At 50.6% G+C, this 18,754-nt stretch overlaps 1 protein-coding gene across 1 annotated transcript in view; it reads left to right on the forward strand.

The window, feature by feature from the left end:
* Positions 1-1,575, forward strand: part of TG (thyroglobulin) — a 266,107-nt gene extending 264,532 nt beyond the window's left edge. Inside the window, exons 48-49 of the mRNA XM_034668642.1 lie at positions 344-551; positions 1,377-1,575. Coding sequence (XP_034524533.1) covers positions 344-551; positions 1,377-1,460 — 292 coding nt within the window. The 3' untranslated portion in view covers positions 1,461-1,575. The remainder of the gene's footprint in view (positions 1-343; positions 552-1,376) is intronic.
* Positions 1,576-18,754: the final 17,179 nt, after the last annotated feature.

Raw genomic sequence — 18,754 nt, forward strand, 5'->3', positions numbered from 1 at the left:
CCGCGTTGGCCTGGCTTGGGGCCCACCCTCCTGCCCTGGCCTTGGACAAATGGAGCCACTCCAGCAACTGGCTGCAGTGTCCAGATAGAAGGACACCAGGTAGAAGGGGACACGGGGACCTCATGAACATTCTAGAAACGGGCCTTTCCACCTTCAATCATTTGTAATGTGGTAGGTCAAGCACAGCCCTGGAAATCGGATTGGGCAGGTCCAAACCCTGCTTTGACACCGAAAGATGCAGGACTCGGTCTTTGGACACCAAGTGCAAGTGGAAAGGGATCCCAATTGATAAAAGAAAAGCCACGTTTCCCTTAATGATGTTTCTTCCTTGTCATTTTCCCAGAAACCCCAACTACCCGCACGAGTTCTCCAGAAAAGCCCCTGAGTTTGCAGCCCCGTGGCCTGACTTCGTCCCGCGGGCCGGCGGGGAGAGCTACAAGGAGCTCAGCGTCCTGCTCCCCAGTCGACAGGGCCTCAAAAGCGCTGACTGCTCCTTCTGGTCCAAGTACATCCGGTCTCTGAAGGCGGCGGCGGCAGGTGGGGAAGCTGGAGCGGGCAGGGGCCTGGCAGAGGGCGGCTGGGCGATTCATCCCCAGCACCTGCTGAGCTCGCTCTGCGGCAGACCTGGGTTGAGCGCATGGGGCCACTGAGTCATGGAGTGCCATCTACACGGCCCTGCTCCATGAGGAGCTCCCAGCCTAGGGGGCCTCCTGTTCTGATGGGGGAAGTCAGAGAGAGAGAGGCACAGGACCAGGACGCCAGGGTCTGGGGGTGGGATTTCTAACCAGGGGAGAAGTGGGTATTATCACCTCTTACCATGGAAGAGGCTGAGCTGGCATGAAGGAATGAAACTGAATCATAAAGAGGGCACTGGGAATACAGAATAAATGCAGCGGCCTTGAGAAGCTTCCGGGAGAGGGGGAAGTGAGTGACATAACCCCAGCGAAGGCCCTCAGCTGTCCCTGCCCTGCGATGGAAGTCTGTGCCCAGGCCAGTGGGAGCCCCGTGGAGGGAGGATCTGAGAAGGCTTCTGGGAGGCGGATGGAGGGGGCTGAAGGTGTTAAGAATGATGTGATTTCTTCATGTGGCAAATGGTGGGAGCACAACATTCAGCAGGCATGTGACCTTGCTCACCATGTTTTAGACCCTCAATGATGCATTTAGCCTCCGAGGCCAAGTGGCCCTTAGCATGACCCAAGAGCCTGGTGATGACTCTGGCGCCCGACCTCTGGAAGTGCCCCTCTGTTGAGCATTCGTAGGGAAGGCCCATCAGAGGCTGGGGTCGCTTAGGGCCAAGGGGGGAAGAGACGAGGGAGGAGTCCCGATGTGATTGGACCAGCCTTGCCCCTTCTATTTCAGATGAAGCCGAGCAGGAGTTGTCAGCAGAGAGTGAAGAGGAGGACGAGCTGGCTGACTCTGGGCTGCTAGGAGAGCCAGGCTCCAAGAGCTACAGCAAGTGACCATCTCACAAGGCCCTCCTGCCCAGCCTGCCGACCCCACCTCAGGCTGCCACCAAGGGCGTCTTATTCTCTAAAAGAGCCACTAACTTTCAATAAAGTGTCTACACGCCATGAAGCATTGGTGACTCAGACTTGTTCATTCAAGACCGTCCTTGGGAGACACCAAACTATGTCTTAATGAGCTTCCTAAGGCTTGAATCCCAGGCTGCCGTTTCCTTCCAACCAAAATTTCTGGAGCATCCCGTGTATAACAGGCCCTGGGCTGATTGCCAGGGAGGCAGAGACGCTGCACTCTAGACGGAGAAAAAGGCAGGTGAACGGGTGTGAACGGTAACACAGGAAATGGGGATGCATCGAGGGCGGGCCCCAGAGTGATGCAGTCCCACCTGTGTGTTAGAAAGGATGTGAAGGTTCCAGAATGGGGGTGGGAGACCAGCTAGGCTGGTGCAATATTCAAATCTGAATGAGGTCTAAATCCAGGTAGGGACGGTAGAGGTGGGGAAAGGCAGAGATCCGAGAACTCTTTAGGAAGCAGAATTGATAGGACTTAATTGAACGTGAGAGGGATTTGGGGCAAGGAGATAGAATTATTACCCCAATTATGGTTGCTTTGGGTTCCCAGATCAACAAGAGATTTGATCATTTACCCCCGTAAGAGACATACTTATGAAGGCAGACCTAAGACTCTCTTTTTCTCAATCACACACACACACACACACACACACACACACACAGAAAGAAAGAATTAACCCAAAGTCAAAGCAGGTGGAGCCGGTTAACGGTCTCTGTCATTTAGAAGGTATGTCAGAAGATGTGTTGACCCACGTCACCTCATTTGAGCATAGACCAAACTCAGTAACAGTCCATATGTTGGGACCATCACCCCCATTTTGCAGATGTGGAAGGTGAGTCTCAGCAAAGCTTGTGCAATGCCTAAATTCATACAGGGAGGAGGTGGAGAATCAGAATTCAACTCAGGTCTTCTGATTTCTCTATTTCCTTGCACTTCCTAGACTTTGGATAGGTCTACAGCCACATTGTGTGTTGTGCAGAACCTATTGAAAGCATTGAAAACCCCAGTAACCTCTCACTGGCTTAGACGATCAATCAGGATAGTTCAGTGCAAGTACCAAACACGCAGCTAAAGTGCCTTAACTGAAGGATACTCCAGGATGGGGATGGTCCTAGGATTGGCCTTCTACTTTGCTGTCTTCAGTTCATGGATAATGCTTCATTTCACTGACACAATATGGCTGCCACAGTTCCAGACATCACATTTGCTCCTGATGGCGTCTGTGCTGGAAGCAAGCGAGACATGGTAGGAAGGGCCTTCCCTTCAAGCGTCTCTTTCTTTTCTTGGAAAAATGTCTTTCCCAAAAATTCCCAGCAAAATTCCCTTTACGTCTCATTGGACTAATGGTGTTGTGTCCCTACTTTAAGACCAATTACCGACAATAGGGAATGGGCTTACCGTGATCTGATTAGACAAACATGACTTATTCCTTAGAGGATATTCCCTAGACATATTGCTGTCCCCACAAAGCTGGAATGCAGTTAGCAGCGATGAATGGGGTGTCACTTACTGGGTAGAAATATAGGAGTTTCCTCATCCATCAACACCTTAGTGGGGGCTTTGAAATAAGCTAGATCTGGGCCAGGTGTTCATGGTAGTGGAATGGCTTGGAGTAATTCCTTTAGCACAGTGGTTCTCAGCCTTGGCCATCGGTAGAATCATTGGAGTCCTTTTACGACATCTCAGTACCAATGCCACATCCCAGATCAATTAGATCGGAATCCTGAAGGGAGTGGGTGGGGACCAGGCATCAGGGAATTCCAATGCATGTTAAGAATGGATCCCACTCTTAACTTCTCTGATATTTATTTTCCTTACTTGTAGAATGGATTCCATAAAGTTTACTGGGTGAGCAATGCTTCACAAGGGATATGCTGGAAGCATTTTTATTTCAGCCTAGTATCCATTTGTGGTAGGCAGAATAATGCCCCTCCCCAAAGATGATAAATCAATTCCTAGAAACTGAATAACGAAGGCTAAACTCTAAGAGGGCATTAGGTCAAAGATGGAGTTAAGGGTTGCTGATCAGCTGACCTTAAGATCGGAAAAAATCTGTGATTCCCCCACGGGTCCAATGAACAACAATATAATAAGAATTACAAGGTGGGTCCTCAAAAGTAGAAGAGGGGTGCAGGAGAGGGGACCAGACAGATGGCAGTGTGGGAAGGACTTGGCCCAACATTGCTGGTGCTAGAGATGGAGGAAGGGATTGCGTGACCTCTAGAAGCTGAAAAAAGCAAAGAAATGCATTCTCCCCTTGAACCTCTAAGAAGGAATGCAGCCTGCCAACCCCTTGATTTTAGCCTGCTGAGCTTTATGTTGGATTGCTGATCTATAGACCTGTGAGATAATAAATTTATATTGCTTTAAACCCATAAATTGGTGATAATTTGTTCCAACATCCATAGAAAACTAAAACATTGTTATCCCTACTCAGAGGTATAGTTTATCCTGCCCTTGGACCAAACCTCAGGCATCGCTCACTGTTTTCCTGATAATAAAAAGTCCACTCCAGACCGATATCAAAACCCCAAATCCTCCACCAGTAATACTGGAAATGGGTCAGTCACATTCTTTAACGTGACTGGAGTGGGTGATGGTCTCATGGTGTTGGAACCAGATTGGACCACCCCCTTTGTCAGCCCTGCACTACCGTCTAGTACCGGATGCCACCTGCTATTTGCTCTCAGCTTTTGAAAACTGAGGTAGAAAACATCCCATTTTAACATCCTGTTATAATAATAATGCCTGCTTTGCACACCTGCCCTGCTGATTAAGGGCGCTAATGTGTATGAACAAAAACAGTGAGTGGTGTTCACAAGCCCTTAGAGTTAACAGTCTATTCAAGGCACCCACTAAAAACCAGTCCACGAGAAAGCTATCGATGGAGGCCCAAGGGATCCAAAGGCCAAGCCATCTGGGCCCCTGCCTGGAACAGATCGCAGAAAAGAGTGACCAAAGAGGCAACACACTCTAGTTAGGCTGTGTGAGCTGAAGGGGGCCTGAGCCCATTTCCTGATGAAGAAATGAGAGCTAGAGAGAACGTGTGCCTCCTGGGCTCCCACCACCAGCCCTGTCAGGGCTGGTTTCAGAAGGGCACCCTCAGGGTCCCACTCTAGCACTTTCTCCTGCACCGCAGAGATTCCTCCGGAAGTCCTTGTCCATGTCCAGATGGGATGGGCCAGCCCCATGGGTGCCAGGGCAGCCACAAGACATCACAAACTCTTTTCCCCTTGACTAAGATCAGGAAGGCCACAGGACACCCAGAGCCAAGGCCAGGGTCACTGAGAAGTCAGGAGGTGAACAGAGCAGCATCTCACACTGGGAACCCGAATGACCTTAAGAATTAGCTAAAACAGGAATCAAGAAAGGAAGTGAAGAAATTCTCTGTAAGCTCAGTCATTCGTCTGAATCAGCTTCCTCTTGAGCTGGAAGTGGACCTGAAGGACAGGAGAAGGAGGCCAGTGACTTTCTCAAAGGGAAGTTGTAACATCAGCCCACAAGGGCCTCCACCTCCCGAGGCCCGCACAGAGGCAACTGAGTGGCCAGAGCTCCGGGTCTCTCATGGTTTCCACTGGAGCTGGAAGACAAGGACAAGTCCTCCCAGACCATCCAAGACCCTCAGGCAGCGCTTCCAAGACAGGACAGGAGTGAACACGTGAAAATCAGAGATTCCTGGTTTTGGAATCAGAGATTCCAATTTCAGAATGACTAGGTCTAGGGCAGGGTTCCTGAATCTATACTTTCCAACACACAACACCTGTCCCTCAGGAACTACCTCCCACGGCCCCCACCTGCCATCATCCCCTCTGCAACAGCTCCTTCTTTTCAGAGCTCCCCTCTCTGTCTGGTCACCCCTAAGACTCAGGACACTGTGACTTTACCTGTTTCTGTAATTTATCAACTTTATGCTGGACCTGTGGATTCCCTGCTGAGCCAGAGGAAGATTTTGCCCACCTCATTCCCCTCAGACTCCACACATTTCTCCCAAAGCGGGATGACGGTATAAATCTTAATTCCTCTTTTGGTTACTTTTGTAGGGTTTTGTTTTGTTTTGTTTTTTGAAAGTGTGGGGGGAGGGCCAGAGGGAGAGAGAGGCAGAAGAGAATCTAAAGCAGGCCCCATGCCTAACATGAGCCTGACGCGGGGCTCGATCTCACGACACTGAGATCATGACCTGAGCCAAATCAAGGGTCGGAGGCTTGACCGACTGAGCCACCCAGGCGTCCCTACTTTTGTAATTCTGAATATATTTTTCTTATTCCATCAATGTTCCAATAATCCCGAGCTGGCAACTTAAATGATGAGCCTGTTGGCACCCTTAAATCTCCTCTTCTTTTCCTTTTTGTTTTTGCTGTCCTTGAGTTTCCATTGTCCTGCGACCTCATCTGAACCTTCCATGCTTTGTTCTCTAGGGTAACGCTGACCCTTGAAAACCTGTTAACTTCATTTACCCTATTAAGACTTTATTTATATGTCACAGGCCAAGCAGTGTGCTTGAGTCACACTCCCTGTTCTCTTGGTTCATGATGTAACCCCAGGCCATTTCCACAGCCATGCATCTAGCCTCAAGATCAAATAGATTCTCTTGTATGATACCTTATTGGTTGCTTAAGACCATGTTATTTTTGGAGCAATTTCTGTTCAGACTGTAATATTATGGTCAAGCTTCTTGTTGCATCCAGCATTTATAATTGCTTTCTTTCTCCCTGCCTTCCTTCTCTCCCTCTTTCCCCCTTGAACTCTATGCTATCACCCTATCTTCAAGGAATGTGTGTGTTCTTACACCACCCTTAGTGAATCTCAGGTCTGGGAATCACAATCCGAGACAGAGGGAAAGTATTTGGTGTATGGAATCAGACGGAAGTTTGAATTCTGACTCAGCCACTCACCAAATCAATGACCCAGAACAAACCCCTTCGCCAATCAGGGCATTAGCCTCAACTGGAAAATCCGTTCAACTCATCACTCTCTTAGCTTTGCTGGGAGGTTCCTATGGGACAAGAGAAATGAATGTCCTGCATAATTAGAAATTGGTGAGCAATAATTAGATCTTTTCTTTGCCATTGATTTCGTCCAGCTCATGCCCCACTTCATGCTAGGCCCTTGGCTCGGGGCTCAAGTATGAAGATGGGTAATCCCTCTTGGACAAGTAAGCAGCTGGTCACAGTACAGTGGCATACGAGCAGTAGCTGGGGTAAACCAGTTGTTTCGGGAGCCGGAAGAGGGGCACCTAAGTCAAGCCAGGGAATGTTCTCCAGAAGGTGACCCCAAGGGGAGTACAAAGAACAGACAAAGCTAAGCAAGGCATGGAAAGCTTAGGTGGTTAGGGATGGTGTTCTAGGCATCCCCGCTGCATGAGCAATCTTACAGAGCCTGAGGGTCTGACAACACCTGGAAAGCCTCCACATGTTCAGGAACTGCTTGGTCATGCCCAGACCACCCCCACTTGCCGGGGAGAGCCCTGGGTCCCTTCTGAGTTCCCTGTCCTTTCAGGGCTCCTGGGACACTGCCCACCCACCTCTCTTTCGATGGACCTGCCTCCACCCAACCAGGTGCTCAGCTTTCTGTCCCCAGAGCAAGACTGCCGAGTCTACTACTGTGCCCCAGGCACCCTGTCCCAATGGTGTCCATGGGAAACAAACGTTCTGGGCCTTTCCATGTTGGAAGTTGAGTGATGGTCACAATGAGGAAATAGATAAAGAAGCGGACCAGCAGACTTGGGGCCATGACCAGAGGCATCTCTACCAAAGTGCTGGCTGGCCTGGGAGAGGGTCTGCTTTGTAAGGAGAGATGAGGCCCAGTGTCTCCCTAAAGCCTTTGCTGGTCCTTTCTACAGTGACCTTGGAATCCCCTCATCCTCTTTTTCCCTTCTTATTTAAACTGGGGCTCATTAGGTCTTCCCTCCCTCTGAATGAGACTTGCCACCTTCCTCCTCTGCCTTCACCCAGCTGTCATGAACATCCTTGAGTCCAGGTGTGTGCCAGCCCATAGGTGAGGGAAAGAAGGAGCACGGTGGTACCTCTCAGGAGGAGATGACATTTGTGTGTCTCTGGCTGATCAGCTGGAGATGGCCATGGAGGAGCTGGGGGAGTGGGGCTCTGGGTAGAAGTACCAAACAAGGACAAATAAGGAGAAACTGCTCCCCCACACATTACGGGCAGAGGGAAGACCTGGGAGGCCCAGACATGTTCCATTAGGTGGCAAGTTGTGTGACCTCACACACCAGTGCAGGTGTCTGGATCCATGTGGTCCCAGAGCAAGATGACACAGCGTGCAAATGCCAGAGCTCGGCCTGAGGTTCCAAAGCCATCAACCCTTCCTCCTTCCAGTGCCCCTCCTAACTGTGGGCCTTGGCTTTTCTGAAGCTTGGCTTGTTTATCTTTCAAAAAGAAGAAAATACCCCATTGCAGAGTTACAATAAAATCATAGCTGGACTCAGAGGCATTGCTGGCCTCTCTGTGGGGCCAGTGGGAGGGTCTTGACTGTGAGCTGGCAGAGGCCACACCTGCCTTTGAATCTAGACTGGCCAGCGTTGCGTCCTAGAGCAAGTTACTTCACATCTCTGAGCACCTCTTGAGTTAGTGATAAAATGCCTCTGTCAACACCTCTCCAGGCTGCCGTGAGGAGTAAGAAATAAACATCTATCCATGGCACAGGAAAGAAGCTGGCACACAGTCACTCTTCAGCAGGTGAATTGTCATGATGAAGAGTAATATTAGTACTGGAGGTGAATTTCTCTTGGGATGCTGCACTTTTTACTTAGATGTTTCTGGCTATCTGTCGTGGCCCTTCTCACTTTGCTCAACAGCCTGTATTAACCACCTAATTTCTTCCCAGTTCTCTACAAGTCTGCAGACTGAAGCCTACGGCTCATTACCCTTTGGGGATGAGCTATAAATACACTAGGTCATTAAAAAGAGGAAGGAGTGCACCTGGACAACCAAGAACATGTAAATTCGGCCAGAGGAGACTTCTAGAGCCCCTCCCTCGCCCCATCATCACTGTCCTCCCTAGCTTCTGCAGAAGAACTCTGGGCATCCGGGTAGGGGACCTCAGGTCAGCCAGCTCCCTGTCCAGCTGCCTCGGGAAACCCCCCAGGGACCCTCACCCCCTGGGGAAAGAGGGAAGTGACCCCTGGTGGCTTGATCTCCAAAGGTGTTCTATTCCCCTCTGCGGACTAGAGGCGTCCTGAGTGTCTCAAACCAGGAGGGGCAGAGAGGAAAGAGGGTGTAGGTCTTGACTGTGTAGTGGATGAGTTGGGTGACCTTGGGCAAGTTATCAGACCCCTGACCCCCAGTTGTCTCATCTGTATAGTGGGGTGCCCTTGAACATTAGAGAAGACACAGGAAGTACACTTGACACAGTAGACATGCAGCAAAAGTAGTTTCTCTTTCTCTTCCTCCTCTTTCTCCTTCCTCTTAGTGGCATTATTTCCATTATGGATCCCAAGTTCTTAGGACATGTCTTGGCACACTATAAACGCTCAAGGAATGCTGTTTTATAGAAGGGAGGAGAGCTCAGATTTCTCCAGCTTGAAGTCTCTCAGAATTATCAACACCGTGGGGTGCCTGGGTGGCTCAGTTGGTTAAGCATCTGCGGTCAGCTCAGGTCATGATCCCAGGGTCCTGGGATCGAGCCACGCATGAGGCTCCCTGCTCAGTGGGGAGCCTGTTTCTCCCCATGCTTGTGTGCTCCCCCCCTCTCTCTCCCACCCTCTCTCTCTCTGACAAATAAATAAAATCTTAAAAAAAAAAAGAACTATCAACACCGTTTTCATCGTGGGACAGGATTCACTGTGGAATGTGCTAGGTGGTATAATGGCCCTACAAGGAGTTGCTGCCCTGATACCTGCCTGGAACCTATGGATAGGTTGTTACATGACAAGACGGACTTTGCAGGTAAGATTAAGGTCAGGGGCCTTAATATAGGAAGATTTCTGGAGTGTTTTCCAGGGGGCCCAATCTAATCACATGGTCCCTTAAAAGCAGATAACCTTGTCTGGTGAGAGGCAGAAGAGATGTGGCTAAAGGGCAGGGCACAGAGATTCCAAGCAGAAGAAGGATCCATCATGCTATCGCTGCCTCCGAGGTATGGGGGTCTACTTACAAAGACCAGACAGAAGCCTCGAGGAGCTAAGGACATGGGACCTCAGTCCTGACCCACAGAAACTGTAATAGAACACATTTGTATTGTTTTCAGCCAATTCGTTACACCAACCATAGACAACCACATGCAGAACCTTTAGATTATGAAGTCTGAACATCCAAGCCCCTTGGCTAATACACACATTTACTAGGCATCCCAGAAGGTGCGGCCATTACCACCGTTTGTGGGTGTCTACTGAGCACCAGGCACCATGCTAGTGGCTCCCACATTCCACTCTTCCCTAAGCATCACGCCACCCTTCAAGATCTCTTATTGTATGGCTACCCAGGCCCATGGCCCATTAGGCCTTGGACCGTAGGGTGCCAGGCGGGGTAAACAAAACTAAAACATTCTAGCTGGGAAAATCTTGGGGGAATTCCATTGGGGCTAAACATATCCTATGCAATGGGAATCTAATAATATTCCAAAGTCAAGGTTTTTCCTCCAAATTCCATAAGCCCTGTGTTTTCACTAATGTCCTATGTTCCTTCCCACTGACGGCATCTCCTCACAACTTTGCAAAGCCTCACATCTATCTGAGGGTCATGGGAGGAGTGGTGGGGCTAGGGAGCAGGTGGAGAAAACTTTACTGGAGAGAGAGCATGAACTGTGATATCTCAAGTAGGTCATGTCCATGCACGGGGGTGAAAATCCATGCCATAAACGTAAAAGCTGCCGTTCTCCTTCCTCGCCTCTTTGCTTACTCGCAGGGGCTGAGACTGGGTCAAAGATTTGGGCTCATGATGGTTTAGACAGGGACTTAGTAAACTCAGTCAGCTGGGCCAGTGACTTCCTCTTTAAAGATCTCCAGGGTGTCTGGGTGCGAAGGGAGACCAGCTGAACGTTTCCTTCTGAGGTCATTTCCAGTTTTCATATTAGATATCTGTCCCGATTGAAGAATTCTTACCACCGTCCTTTTAGTGATGGGAAAGTGAAATTGGCAGAATTTATGTGAGCGTGCAGGTATTCAGAAGTGTCTGGACGGAGACTCTGCTGTGAGACACAAGGGCAGGGAAGTTTCTTCATCACGTATGGCAGTAAACAGTAACCCTGACAGAGACCGACCACATCAGGCGTCATCCTGTGCTGCTCCAAGAATTCCTCCATCCCTTCTCACATGCCACGAGGAGTGAAAAATCCCTTCCACCCAAATCTAGAGGCCTGAGAAATCTTGCCCAGGGCCACAGCCCGTAACAGGGATCTGGACCTGGAAGTGTGACGTGGGAGCCCCGCCGCAGGGTCCTATCGTACTGCCTCTGCACAATCCCAGCAAGGGGAGGCTGGCAGGCCAGCGCTTGGAAGGGTGGGTCGATGTTGAACCACGCAGGGGCAGCGGGGAGCTGCCGTCGGGCAGAGGGTCCGTCATGAGGCCAAGTTAGGGGTCCACGTGCCAGGGGTGGTAGCAAAGAGTCCAAACTGATCTTGAGAATCTCCTGCAAAGTCCAGCAGGTAAAGTTACGGTAAGGGCCCTCTCAGTGGTGCAGGGGTAGGACGTGTGCAGGCTAGGCAGGACTGGGGGTGAGGCTGGGCGCTCTGACCTTCAGGAGGGCAGAAGCTTCAGGCCAAAAACACCCCCGCATGCATCCAGGCCCAGCTAGCTGCCCCTTCTGCCGGCCTAGCCCTCCTTGGGCTATCTGGGCACATTTCTGTGGGCTGAGTCCAGAAGACATGGGCTCCCTGGGCAGGGGACAAGGGGGCCTCCAGGGACTGCGCATCCCCAGTGACTTCACTGGCCACAGAGCCTCCCAGCCAGACAGCAGCTGACATCATAACCGCAGCCATGGTCTGGCCTGCCAGGTGACATCACAGGCCCCAAATAGCCCCAACATTTGTTAGCAGTGAGAGAGCACGGTCACATGGGCCTCCCCTGCCAGCCTCTGCCATTCTTCTGGAATCCCTCTGGGGATTCTTCCCCAGCTGCTTCTTGGATCAATTGGAGACTTACGACTGATTACAGAGGCATGAAAACCATTACTCAAGGCAGACCAGCAAAAAGGAGAGAAATGAAATCATACCCCAAACCCCAGTACCCAGACAGTCCCTTGTCACATTCAGACTACATCCTTCCACTTCATGTTTCTAGAAACATACTCCTGTATCATACGCACATATACGCGAAAAAGGCCCATATACTATATACGGTTTTGAGCCTACTTTAAAAAATCAAACATTTTAATCAAATGTGAACACTTAGTGTGTCATTAGCTATTCTAAGTAGTTTCTTATTATGCTATGTTAGTCACCATACAGTACATCATTAGTTTTCTAAGTAATTTTTTTAAAGATTTTTGTTTGTTTATGAGAGAGAGAGCGTGAGAGAGCGTGAGCCTGAGTGGGGGGGAGAGACAGAAGACTAGATGGACAAGCAGACTCCCCGCTGAGCAGGGAGCCTGATGCGGAGCTGGGTCCCAGGACCCCGGGATCGTGACCTGAGCCAAAGGCAGATGCTAAACCGATTGAGCCACCGAAGCCCCCCGATTCTAAGAAATTTTCAATCCTGGCATATTACGCTAGTACTGAATCTAGTTCTGGGACTGGTGCTAATACTACCAGTACCGAATGTGGCACTGTTGGAGGGACGTTAAGCTCTGATAACTTGAGTAAAAATCACACACAGTCGAAATCTCCAGTGATGGCCAGAAGGGAGGGTTTGGTGTAGAGTGGGCCCTAGCAAGTCGGATGGTCAGCATTTTCCCTGATGGGCGAGCAAGTCTCTATTTCTTGGGTTGATCCCAGAGGAGAAGTAGATGGCTTCCATGTGTAGATACTTGATTTTTAAAATTTCTGTATGCTCACCATACCACGACAGTCCCTACGTAAACTTAAATATTTACAGGCTAACGCAGCCAGGATGACATTTCACCCTATTCTACTTCGATGGACGTCCCTCAGCCTCGTTTTGACCTCCTCCCTGGGATTCTGAGAGTCCCAAACAGCCGTGCCACAGAGACCCAATCAAGGAACCACAGGTCTGTGGAGTGTCAGAGCTGGAAGGGACATTTGGAATCATCCTGTGTCGGTGTGCCATTTTCTGGATGGAAGCTGAGGCTTGGAGAGAGGAAGGGAACCCAGCGAGTCAACCGTGGCTGGGCTACATGTTACCAGAGCCTCCCGGCAGGGCTGGTGGGGACCTGGGGACCATGTAAATGGCTTTACCAAGTAGCTTGGCACAGGCTCTGCCAGCGGCCCAGTGGGCTCCAGACTTCCACTCCCGACTCTTTGATTTAATACTGTCGCGTCATGAGGGTTCACCGTGAACACATGTGTGTAACTTGTCTGATCCTTACAAATCCGGCCAGGAGGCTGGGTTCCAGAGCGTCACCTGCATTTCACAGGAGAAACTCAGGCTCAGAAAAGATGAACAGTCACAAAGCCGGTCCCCAGGGGTCTCCGGTTGGTCCTTTTTCTGACCTCCAGTTCCAGGGCATTCCGCATCACGGTGCCCTTCCTCGGAACAACCATGTCATGCCAGGTTTCATGAGACCGCAGGGAAGAGAACCGGTTCTCTGGAAGTGCTCAGGGAAGAAGCCACTAGCAGCCATGGTGGGATTGAAACCCAGAACTCCTCACTCCAGGCCAGGGTTCCTGGGAGCTTTGAGGGTCCATATAGAGCATTTCCGTCTGGGGAGGCCCCTGTCGGTTTATGGTTGGGGACAGACAAGAGGTGGGTTCCCGCCGCTCTGCTGTGCCCGATGGGACCCAAGCCGACACTGTCATCCGGGACCCCACTTCCTCCGCCAGACACAGCAGGCTTGCCCCTGCTTATCAACCCTCTTCTCTCCTCATGACTGCAGATCCCCAACCCCCTGGCTGGGCGTGTATTTGTGGGAGTCAGTTTTCCTCTTTAATCCCTTGTCCAAGTTTTAAAGGTCAGAATTTCTCCCAGCCTAGGAACCCCCTCCTCAAGCCTGCCAGGAACACGGGAGAAGACAGTGGGGACAGCGGGCCACTAAACAAACCAAGGGCAGGGCCACGCCTCCCAGCCTGGGCTCACACGGTGTCCTCTTCGGCCTGAAATGTTATCCTGTCTTCTCAACAGTAAGCCCCTTCTCCCCTCTACTGGCCTCCCCAGCCTCTCCTTGCGAAGCCGGCCTTCCCTTCCCCCCTCCCCACCCCAGGCAGTGGGGACTCTGTCCTCTCCTCTCCCACAGAACCTCACTGTCTGCTGGTTTCTCTCTAGAACACTGGCTTGTGACCTGTGCCATGCCTGGCTCCTGCTCAGGGGTGAGCAGCGTGTCTCATGAGGCTTCCCGTCTCCTCTTTGTTTCTAGACTCTGGACTCTCTCTCTGTCCATCAGAAAACGACTGAAACCCCTCTTCCGTTGCCAGCCAAGTTCTCTCCATCCAGAGCCTCTCCATGTGCCTGTCCTGAGGAGGTGGGGGGAGGGAAAGCTTGCTATCTTAGTCCCCCTGCAGCATTTTGCTAAGCCAAGAGCCACCTGCCTTCTTTAGCGACCCCATCCTTTCTGTCTTTCCTACCTTTAGCTACGGGAAGACATTTCGGACACTTCGTGGTTATAGGAATTCCTTAGCAAGCACATGGGGGGGGTTCACACCCTGCGCCTCCCAGCCATACTGTGAATGCAAGCTCTGTCGTCCAGCGGGGTCCCCCGCGAGCTATGGGGTGGGTGAGTTCGTCCTTCTACGCTAGCACAGTGTGAACGTGTCGGTAAACGCTCTCTTAATGTGTGGGGGGAGTGTATAATATGATGGAGTGGAAGGCTGTGTGTGTGTGTGTGCGTGCGCGTGGGCACGTGTGAGCACGCCTGTGCAGGGCCTGGAGGTGGGGTGTGGTGTTTGCATATGCTAGAGCTGGAGGTCGGGTGGGGTGTGGGACAGGGAGAAATTTGTATATGATTTGAGATTTCTCAGGCCACTTCTTGCCAAGTGGTTTCCTCTGAGGCTCAGAACCAGCCCATATGGTCTGGGGTGGAAAATATCGCTGTCGACAGCCAATCCCTGACTCATTCTGAAAGCCTGCGGGCTCCCTGCTCACTGACAACCAGAGCCTCGCGCTCTGGCCGACCCACTCACCCCTGCCTTCAGGTGGGGCCTCTGAGGACCATGCTCCTTCCCAAGAGCTTCGAGGGTCCACAGAAAGCCCTTATCCTGTCACCTCACTCTGCCCCTCCTGCCGGTCCTCTTCCTTAGAGGGAACCGCTCTGCTGTTTCCGCGCAGCCTGGATTCAACGTCTCCCCAACCACAGTTGCCCTACTCTTCCAGGCTAGTCCCAGAGGCTCTTCCCAGTCCTGGGTCCCAGTGGCCATATCTGCTCTGCTATCCCTTTCTTCCTCTGCCACTGGCACTCCCTGTGGGGACCTGCCACCCCAGAGCCACATACACGCGACTCAACATTCTGTCTGCTGAGATGGGGCACCAAGACCGTGTCCAACAGAAACCATAAAAACGTTGCTTTTTCATACCACGGATGCACGCCCCAGGCACCTCCCCCGCTTCCAGAACCTTCCCCCACCCTGCATGAAGACTCCGGGTGGGTGGGCAGGGGCCGAGCCTGGGAATATTTGTGGAGCCCGTTCACCAGCGGGGCAGGCAGGTCTGGTACATTCACAGCCAGCCGTCTGGGCGCATCTGGAAGGCGGCTGGAACGCATGGAAAGCTCACAGCTGGGTCTTTACAGGGGCAAGCAAGCCAGGAGGCTGCATCCGCTCCCTGGTCAGAGCTCTTGCCCTGCCGTTGTTAAATATTCTCCCCTGGGGGGATTCCCTCCCACCCACCACCCACCCACACCTGCCTACACTCGCTGCCATTAAGACACCCAAAGAGCACCCGCCCCCCAGACTAGCCACTTCTCCTGGGTGAGCTACGTTGCCTGTTTCTGCCTGTGGCCCCCTGGTCCTAGGAATCAGGAGACCGTGAGCAGAGCCAAAGGGAAATAGCACAGCCCTCCCTCTATCGTTCTAAATCCCCTCTCCTAGCTTCTCTGTTCTTCTACTAGCTAATCTCTCCTTCCCTTATCTGTCCTTGATTTCTGCATGACGGCCCTTTGCCGCTGGGTTTAAGACGCCCCTTGGAATGACCAGAGCAATATGCATGGATCTCCACACCCCCCCCAGAAAGACGCTGCCTCATGAAAGCAGAGCTGGGCCCAGAGAACACAGATGTGACTGCTTTCCTGCAATGTCACCCTTGCTCAAAAAGGAAGCTCATTACCACCCGAAGGGACCTCTGATTATTAACGCAGTGGATGATAGGATGTACTGTCACCAAAGCCGATGAACAAAAACTCACTTTGATGTCGATTTTGAGCCCCCATTTTTGCCAGGGAACGGAAAACACCGTGTAGCCCTTTCTTAACCGAGTCACTGCGAGTCCACGTGCCATCTCTTTGGGGTGCATGGTCAGGTGACACTTCTGCCTCGTCTCTCAGGTGACATCTGAAATCTGGAGTCTCGGGGCATTGATGGGGACTGCATATCTGGTTCACGTCCTCATCTGTCCCCTCATGACACCCACCTGATGTAAATGTTCTCTTCCAGGACTTGGTCTTTGGGTGTTGGGGTCTCAGAAAAACAGTGGCTGGGTGAGTTTTGCTCAAGATGTGAGACAGAGCTCCCTGGCCGAACCCACTGTCCTTTTTGGCTGTTACGAGAAAAGAAAGCGATCAGTCATTGGATTTGAAGTACATCCTACATGTTATTTTTGGCTGCTCTACATTTTACCCCCATTGGTATTACAGGCAATTTATAGGAAGTTACTGAAATATCATAGAAGCTGCTACCTGATACGTAGTGGGAATGTCGGCTTTGGAGAAGACAGGACGGTTGTGCATCTGCACATAAGAGTGTGAACTCTCGGACACCAAAATTTAAATGTGATCAAGAAACATTTTTGCCTGAGGGGTGCCTGGGTGGCTCAGTCAGTAAAGCATCTGACTCTTGATTTTGGCTCAGATCCTGATCTCTGAGTCCTGGGATCAAGTCCTGTGTGGGGCTCTGTACTCAGTGGGGAGTCTGCCTCTCTCTGTCTCTTTCTCTCTCTCTCTGCTCCTCCTTCCACCCACCCCCGCCCCCTGCTCGAACTCTCTCTTTCTCTAAAATAACTAAATCTTAAAAAAAAGATAGAAAGAAAGAAAGATTCTTGCTTGAGATAATTTGAATCAGGGTTGAAAAGAGTCAACTTGAGAAAACAGCCACATTTCACTGAGGGCCCAATTTTTTTCATTTTTTTTTTTAAATGTTCATGGCTTTTTTAGTTGTACACATTACACAGATTCATTATGGAAACTTTGGTTTTTATTTTACATAAATGTAAAAAAATTGTATAAGCTAAAAAAAAATTGAAAGTCACCCATAATCTCTCCAGGAATCCCAGAAATAACTGTTATAAAGATTTTAGGTATTTCCTTCTGGCCTTTTGTCTCCTGAGTGGTGTATGTAGAGTTACGTACTTATACTAATTCTTTACATGTACTTTGAATCCTTTTTTCGTGGTGTGTTTTTGTTTTCTTACATCTACCATGATACCATGAGCTCTCTCAACCAATCTGATCAATTTCAGTGATCACAACAGAGGCAAAAAGGAAAGTCTTCATGGGATCACATTGTACTGGGGGTCAGTTGGGTTGAAAATGGAAACAAATAAAATGAATCCAAGCATTTTACAGTGTACTAAATGGTGGTAAGTGCTATGAAGAGCAGCAAAGCAGAAGGGAGAAGAGTTAAGACAGGATAGCATCGCGATATGAAATGGGGTACTTAGGGTAGACCTCACTGTAAGATGATATTTGAGCAAAGTTTTGAAGAAGGTGAAGGAGAGGGCCAGGATGGATCTCTGGGAGAGAACACCCAGGCAGAGGGAACAGCATGTGCAAAGTCCCTGAAATGAGAGGGTGCTTGGATGGTGGAGGATAAGATGGGGGAAGGGCATCCGGGGGAAATGGAGCCAGAGAGAGAAGGGGAGAAGGTGAGATTTTTGACTTGAGGCCCGGGGTCCAGTCCCTCTTAGAGGCCAATGTAAAGACTCTGAGTTTTCCTCTAGACAGGATGCGAAGGCCTTGGAAGACTGAGCAGACTGACATAATCCAGCTCACATCATAAAAGAATGTCTCTGATTTCATGCAGAGAAAAGACTTTAGAGGGAAGAGGGATAATAACCAAAAAGCAGCGATAAGAAGCTAATCCAAAGATCCAAACAGAAGATAGTGGGGAAGTTGGACCAGGATGACAGGAGGCCAGGTGAAAAGTGCCAGATTCCAGATCTGTTTTGAAGGAGGCAGAGAGGACACAAGAGTACGGGAGTCCAGAGTGTCCCCCTAGATGTTATTTAAGGTTTGCAGGTTAGACAGGATCACCCAGAGGCTGTGCCCTAGAGAAGAGGGAGGCCCAGGAACTAAGCCTTGAGCCACTCTGACAAGCCGAGGTTGGAAAGGGACCAAGAGTTGAGGTGAGACAAAAAAAACCATCTCTTTTGGGAGGCCACGCAGAAGGTTGTCAGTGCCAGAATCCCCACACCAATCTTGTGGGAAGCCATGTTACAGATGAGGGAAACTGAGGCTCAGAGAGAAGGAAGGAATTCTTCCAGGGATTGAATAAGGAAGAAGATAGCTGACATTGGAGCCTTTTTCTGGATGATGGATGGGCACGTTTCTTGGCCTGGCTGTGTCCTGCACCTGCACGTTGGACACGCCAATATGGAAGCTGGCATTTCTCCTTCTCCATTAGCCATAACCATACAGAAAGGGAGTTGATGGGGATACAGATTCCAGCGTCCTCCCCTCTGGGGTGAGATAATTCAGAGATAATTCTCAGGTTCTACAGTCTCCCCCAGCACTCCCCAGGGGAGCTGGGTCCCCGTCGACCACAGTCATCACTGTGGGTTGACAACGTTCCTCACAGTCTCTGCCTCGCTTGACCATTTTCATAGTGGTATTTTCCAAATCACCCCCCCCCAGTAAATCCCTTGCACTTGAATTCTTATCTCAGGGTTCTTCTGGAGAAACCCAAAGGTAGACTCCTTTGTACGAAGAACAAAGACCCAGGCCTGGGAAGGGAAATAGATGAGTCCCAGTGGCACTGCTGTCCGTGGTGTGTGGGGATGGGCTCCCATGCACAT

The sequence above is a fragment of the Ailuropoda melanoleuca genome, chromosome 9 (assembly GCF_002007445.2).
Source record: "Ailuropoda melanoleuca isolate Jingjing chromosome 9, ASM200744v2, whole genome shotgun sequence".
Lineage (NCBI taxonomy): Eukaryota > Metazoa > Chordata > Mammalia > Carnivora > Ursidae > Ailuropoda > Ailuropoda melanoleuca.